This window comes from Myotis daubentonii, chromosome 1 (assembly GCF_963259705.1).
Source record: "Myotis daubentonii chromosome 1, mMyoDau2.1, whole genome shotgun sequence".
In the NCBI taxonomy this organism is placed as follows: domain Eukaryota; kingdom Metazoa; phylum Chordata; class Mammalia; order Chiroptera; family Vespertilionidae; genus Myotis; species Myotis daubentonii.
Window position 1 is genome coordinate 44,467,721 of NC_081840.1, and position 6,968 is coordinate 44,474,688.

The 6,968-nt window shown below is 45.2% G+C and overlaps 1 protein-coding gene across 3 annotated transcripts in view; it reads right to left on the reverse strand.

The window, feature by feature from the left end:
- The window catches only part of DIS3L (DIS3 like exosome 3'-5' exoribonuclease), a 35,568-nt gene extending 29,037 nt beyond the window's left edge, over window positions 1–6,531 (reverse strand). The window contains exons 1-2 of one of the 3 annotated variants that reach the window (XM_059697611.1): window positions 6,295–6,531; window positions 4,761–4,914 (exon numbers count right to left, since the gene is read on the reverse strand). In XM_059697611.1, coding sequence (XP_059553594.1) covers window positions 4,761–4,914; window positions 6,295–6,433 — 293 coding nt within the window. In that variant the 5' untranslated portion in view covers window positions 6,434–6,531. Of the gene's footprint in view, window positions 1–4,760; window positions 4,915–5,652; window positions 6,075–6,294 lie in introns of those variants that run through there. The other 2 variants (XM_059697597.1, XM_059697603.1) reach the window with 2 other exon arrangements.
- Between the last annotated feature and the right edge of the window lie 437 nt (window positions 6,532–6,968).

The following is a 6,968-nucleotide window of genomic DNA, read 5'->3' on the forward strand; positions in this document are numbered from 1 at the left end:
CATTTCCCCTGATCCCCAGCCCCTGGCAACCTAACTAATATACTTTCTGTTTCTTGGATTTACCTATTCTGACATTTTATATAAGTAGAATCATACACTACATAATTTTTCTGTGTGGTTAGTTTCTTTCACTTAGAATAATATTTTCATGGTTCATCTAGTTGTGGCATGTACCAGTTCTTCATCCCTTTTTATGGCTGACTAATATTTCTTTGCATGAATACACAACATTTTATGTAATCATTCAGCAAGATAGACATTTGGGTTTTTCCATTTTTTTGGCTAATATAAGTAGAGCTGCTATGAACATTCATGTACAAGTTTTTGTGTGGACATGTTTTCAATTCTCTTGGTCACATACTTAGGAAGTTCTATAGATTTTACCTACTAAATAGCTATTTGAAATGTCTATTTCTCTCCATCTCTAAGCTACCAACATCTCTTGTCTGAACTAAAGCAACAGCCTCCTGTCTTCTGCCTGTCTTTTCTCCACTGGCCCAGGCATCTTTTCAAAACAGCAATCTAATTATGTCATTTCACCCTGCTTAAGACCCTTCACTGACATCCCTGAGGCCCCGAGGTCTACCATCCAATCCAGGGCCTTCTTTCTGTTCCTTGAGCAGCATTCCCTTCCCTATGACCTTGCACAGCAGTTTCCTCACCTGGGAAGCTTTTCTCTGGTTTATACCCACTCATCCCTCAGAGCTCAGTAGAGGCCCCGCCCTCAGGAAAGCCTTTCCCGTCTCCCTGATGAGTCTCCCTGATGACTTCCGGCTCTCCTGGAGCCCTGTACCTGGCCTTCAGTGCACCTGTCACAGCTGCAGTTCTCCATCTGTTTACCTGATACTGCCTGTTCCCCTCAAGACCATATCCACTTTTGTTCACTACTGTGTCCTCAGTGCTGGCAGTTTCTGGAACCTATAGTCTTTTAATAAAGATTTGTTGAATAAAAAAACAAACACCTGTGAATGAATGTGGTCAACAAGACAGCCTTACAGAGTTATCAAGAAACCCCTCATTAAATAACCATTTGAGGATTGTTAGATGGCACAATGTGTGATTATCCTGAACAATCAAAACCTTAACTTTTCATACTGTTCTGTATAATATACTAATGAGACCAGGCCACTTTTCTGCATCAATATTATTTAAATAAAAAACCCCCAAAGTCATATTAAATACCGGAGCAGATTAGAGCTATGTCTCTCTCCAACTCTGGTAATTTCACTTCAGTAAATTAATGTCATCTGTCACATTAAATTAGTGTTCATTTGCAGTTTTCTGATTTTACAGTTTTGTTTATTGAATTTGAAGGTTTGATATTTTGTTTTGTTTTGTTAATCCTCGCCCTAGCATATTTTTCCATTGATTTTTAGGGAGAGTGGAAGAGAGAGGGAAAGACAGAGAGAAATACATCAACTGGTTGCCTCCTGCACAAGCCGACCAGGGAGGGCCTGGGCCAGGGAGGTGCCTGCAACCAAGGTATGTGCTCTAGACCAGAATCAAACCCAGGACCCTTTGGTCCACAGGCAGATGCTCTATCCACTGTGCCAAACTGGCTAGGGCTCTATTTGGTCTTATTGTTGTATTAAGTACTTAAGCATGAGGACTTACACATAGATTTATGTTTAAAGATATTTAAATAGTAATACAACAAAATAATTTAAATTAACACTGTGTGTCCGTGAGAAATGTTTTCTTTTAGAAACAAAGTCAGTGATATTACTCATGTTGAGTAATGCTGATGTACTGGATGGGGATAGATCCTCTTCGACTATAATAGTCCATGATCCCTATCTATGATATATATTGAGGAACTAGGCACGAACTATTGAGATTCTGAAGCTATACAGAAGAAATCAGAAAGGGGGTGGTCAAAAGGAGAAAGCAAGACATCCTTAAACTAGACACTAGACCAGAGCAGGACTTTTATTTTATTTTTTGTTAATCCTCACCTGAGGATATTTTCCATTGATTTTTTTTTTTAATAGAGTAGAAGGGAGGGGGAGAGACAGAGAGAGAACACATTGACTGGTTGCCTCCCGCATGCACCCCCTGGGCCCGGGATCAAGCCTGCAACTGAGGTACCTGTTCTTGACTGGAATCCACCCAGGGACTCTTCAGTCTGCAGGCTGACACTCTAGCTGTTAGGTTTGATGGAGCAATTGAGTTGATACCCTTCCCCCAGGAACTGGCTTTTCAGGTCATTTCACTATGGACATTCTCTTTGCTGAGACCACTTTACACTTGCAGTGACCACATTCCATTCTCTCCCCTCCAGGTATGCATAAAGAAGTCCCCACCCAGAAAAATCCCGCCAAAAGTCCTTTAAAAGCCGCTGACTCCCCTCACTGGGTGCTGGAGCCATCCAGGCTCAGCCACCTGGTGTGCGGATGATCAAATAAATTCGTAATCCCTCACCACTCTGGCCTCATGCATTCCTCCTTCGGAGACCTAACACTAGCCACTGAGCCAAACCGGCCCTAGCCAGAGCAGGTATTTTTAACTGACAAAGCTTTCCTAAGCAATACTGTTCCTAAAAGCATATAAAATATTATTTATTAGCATCTCAAAAATTTCCAAGGAAGAACTGAAAAACAAAACAAAATGTTTCCCAACATTAAATGAAGCAAACACCACAGAGCTTCTGCTAGGCCACATCTGGTTAAATATAAAAAGTCAAATGACTTACACTTTTGTACAATATACTAATGAAACAGGCCATTTTGAACACTTATGAATGCCAGATTAATAAAGCAAACTCCTGGATGTTATCTATTCAACAGCTATCATCAATTCTAAAGTTAGCTTTCAACATATGACACTTTCTAGGGCTTAGGTCATTTAGCTATGTCAATCTGCATACACCAGCTGGTTGCTTAACAGATAAACACAGCACCAAGTCCCAAACTTGCTGATTCCTTTCCTGCCTCTTTTTTCTCGACATCAATCATGTTCATTATCCCTCCTTTAAGACCAGTCTCTAACCCAGTCATGGCGAACCTTTTGAGCTCGGCGTGTCAGCATTTTGAAAAACCCTAACTTAACTCTGGTGCAGTGTCACATATAGAAATTTTTTGATATTTGCAACCATAGTAAAACAAAGACTTATATTTTTGATATTTATTTTATATATTTAAATGCCATTTAACAAAGAAAAATCAACCAAAAAAAATGAGTTCGCGTGTCACCCCTGACACGTGTGTCACCTCTGACACGCGTGTCATAGCTTAGCCATCACTGCTCTAACCCCTTCAGAGGACTTTGTAGCTTAATCCCCACACCCCATATATACTTCTGCACTTTGTATAGTCCACATTAAATCATCCCACCTGTGTCTAAGGTTGTCATAATTACCTTCTTGCTTCTTGCATCCGACCCCAACAAGACAATAGGTCTGTTGAGAAAGGAACTAAGACTTTGTACTACTCCAGAAGGCCTGAAAGTAGGGGCTCAAAAAATGCTTACCAAATGGGAAAACCAGGGTGTTATCTTATGGCCTACTTCATAACTCATCTTTTGTTTTCACATTTAGTATATTCATAGACATGGTAAAGCGATGGAAAACCAATAGTTTTTCATCAAGTTAACTACTTTTGAAATGTTCAGGAGAAAAGACATTTAAATCCCAATTCTTTGTTTTTTAATGTCCCAGCAATTGGTTTTAAAAACAATCCTTAATATTAAAAATATTTTAGAAAACAGAAGCTGAAAAGGCTCTGCAGTGTGTTAGCAATCTGAATGATAACAACAAATTGATTTTAGTAGCAGAAATTGAAATACGACACCTACAGCAGCATTTAAATCTGAATGTGTATAAACATCTATATCTTTCTGTCTGAACAAAATCAACTTCAAGCTCATTTAAAAATATTCTGTCTGAAAAACCTGCACACAATCTAGTTAATGCATATTTTTTGGAACTGAGCATATAATAAGGACAACTTATCATTTTCATATACAAATAAACACAGTTCATCTTTTACAACCAAGATCTGAAGAAACTACAACATTTAAAAAAGAATAAATGCATAGTTTCTGCTTTTTAAATGACTTGGGCTGTTAAGAGTCTGGATATATAGTTTGTAATACTGTATGCTGTTTCCATACAGTATGAGGCTTCAAGTTCAAATCATAAATCTTTTCCCAATGTTAAATGAAACAAAACCAATTTTTGAGCATTTGTTTAAAAGGTACAAGGCAAGCATTTTAGACTGATTTCAATAAAAAAATCCTTTGTTTAGCAAATACAATTACTATGGTTGGTAGTTATACTAGTAACCTAAAAATAAAACAAGTTATTTCTGATTTCATTGAATAGATCACTACAAATACGATTTGTATCTACCATAACGGAGTCTAAAATTTAAAAATAAAGTACTTTTCTCCAAGGGAATAAAAAGTAAGCATCTGAAACAATAGATCTATAAATAAGATTAAATAATATGCGTTATCAACAAGAAATAAGCAATAACTGCTATAAAATGTAAACCAAAAGCCAAGAATCTTAAATACCCAATACTGGGGACACCGTAGCTTATTGATCTACAGTCAGATCTTTTGGACAGATGTTGAAGCAGAAATATAAAATAATGTTATTGCATTCCTACCAGCAAAGAGAATACTAAATTAGTTCAAAAAATATTTTCTGACAAAATAATAAATGCATCCCCTCCCGCTGCAACAAAGGATCTTTTCTAAAAAAAGGTGTGTGTGTGGGGGTGCATCAACGCCATAAATAAATAATGCAAAACAGATACCTCCGGCCTCTTTGATGCTGCACAGCTTGACAAGCTGTTTGCATGAAAATAATTCCCTTTAATTCAGGAAACTCCAGGATCTCGAGGTAATCTTGAACAACTTTCCAATCGGGGATCATGTAATGAGTCACATCACCAGACAAGAGTTTCCCCTCTGAAACATAATTCAAAAGGTAAGAGATTAGACAACACTTGCAAACCTGGTTTATTACTATTTCAATGTCATGATGCCCTCCTGTGCAAAATAACTTCCAACCTTAACTACGCTGTGAAGTTTTTAAAGGACAAGACAAATGTGCTTTGGTAGAGGCCCAACATTCAGGTAAATTCAGCACCTTCATTTTTCTGAAGCGGTGATAAATAAAAGCTCAGTGTGGTTTACAGTGTTGCCAGTGGAGGAGGGGATAACTGATTTTTTTTATTTATTTTAAAAAGGGCACATCTTCAACACAACCTGAATATTTGCGTTAACTCGGGAGAACCTCACACTTAAACGAGGCACTCTAACATGTAGATGTTAGCCACTTGTTTCTGTCCGGCAACTCCAAGCCGGTACTGGCTCCGGCTTGTGAACATGCGCAGAGGTCTCCAAGGGCCAGAAGAGATGCTCGGGGCAAGCGAGGGCGGTGGCAGGGTGCCCGCCGGACCGTGTCAGGGCGCTGGGGAGCCAAGCGGTAACCGAAATGTTCACCTTAACCATAATTCCCAATCAAGCTAAGGATTCCAAATAGTCCTTGAAAAGGCCCAGGACGCTCATCTCCCCCAGAGGGAAGGGGCCCAGCAAGTAACCTCCTGCGCCCAATGGGCCAGGGCGGGCAGGTCTAGTGCACTGCGGTCCCCAGTCCAACTCCCCCTGACCTTCCCGTTCACCGGGCGCACATCGTCCACTAACCCCAGGCGAAGAGGGCGCTCTCTCCCCTGGATAAACGCCCGAGGCATCGGTGCTGGGCCAGAGAACGTGTAGGGGGCGAAGAAAAGAGCGGCGGCAGGGCCCGCGCCCAGGCCACGGGTTCGCGTCCCGCCCGTCGCTGAGGGGCCCACAGCTCAGGGCTCCCGGGTTCACCGCCTGCGCCCCTCGGGGCAGCCAGGCCCGGCTCCCGCGCTCAGGTCTCCCGGGGGCCCAGTCCCCAGGCTTCGGGGCCGGGAGGCAGCTGCTCCGGGCCCTCCATTTCCTGGGCGCAGCAGCCGGGAGTCCTACGCGGAGCGCCCCCCAAGCAGCGGGCCCCGCGTCTCCGCGGCTCGGGGCCGCCGCTCCCAGCTCCCGCCGCGCAGTCCGGACGCAGGGGAGGCCGGGCGGCCGGGCGGCCGGGCGGCCGGGAGCCTGGACTCGGCGCGTCCCCGGCCTCGCGCTCCGCCTCCAGCCGCGTCCTTCCGCCGCCCGGGACGCACGACTCCCGCCTCGCCGCCCCCGCGCCCTCCCGGCCTCGGCTCCCCTCGCTCCCGCCCGGCCGCCCTCGGTCCCGTCCGGCCCGGGCCCCTCGCTCCCGGCCTCGCTCTCCGCGTTCGCCCCGCCGCCCGCCTCCGCCGGGCTGACCGTTGCGGCAGGCGACGGGCTGCGGGCACAGCGGGCTGTTGCAGGGCACGCTGGGCCGCAGGTAGTGCTCCCGCACGATGCGCAGCGTCCGGCCCTGGAAGGTCCTCAGGAGCAGCACCTTCTCCCGCTTCTGCAGCATGGCGGCGGCGCGGCCCAGCTCCGGGCCCAGCTCCCGGCCCCGGGGCCGCCCCGAGCAAAGCGGCGGGCGCGGCGGGGTCGGAGGCGAGGCCGCGGCTTCGGGCCCGCCCCCTCGCCTGGCCCGGGGTGGAAGGTTGGGGGGTGCTCCTGGCCGGCTCCGCCTGCCCCCCAACCCCCCTCCCCGCCTCAGTTTCTCCCTCCCCTCAATTGCCTGGGAGAGGAAGGTGGCGGAGGGGCAAGCAGAAGGCTTAAGGGAAGATAATCTATGGAAGCTACCCTAAGGTCTTGTGAAGAAACACTTGCTACAACTACAGAGGATGATTATACTTTGTGTCTACCCCCCGGTCCAGATGGGAATGAGCAGCCATATTAATAAGGGTAATTTTTACTGTGTTCTTGCTGTCCCTGAAAGAGCTAAAAGAATCAGCAAATAAGCCAGGAACCCTGCCAGCCCGTTCCCCCCTCGCCCCCCCTTCAAAAAATTGTATTTATTTTTTATTCCATGTATTTTTATTTTTTGTCAATTTCTTTTTTCT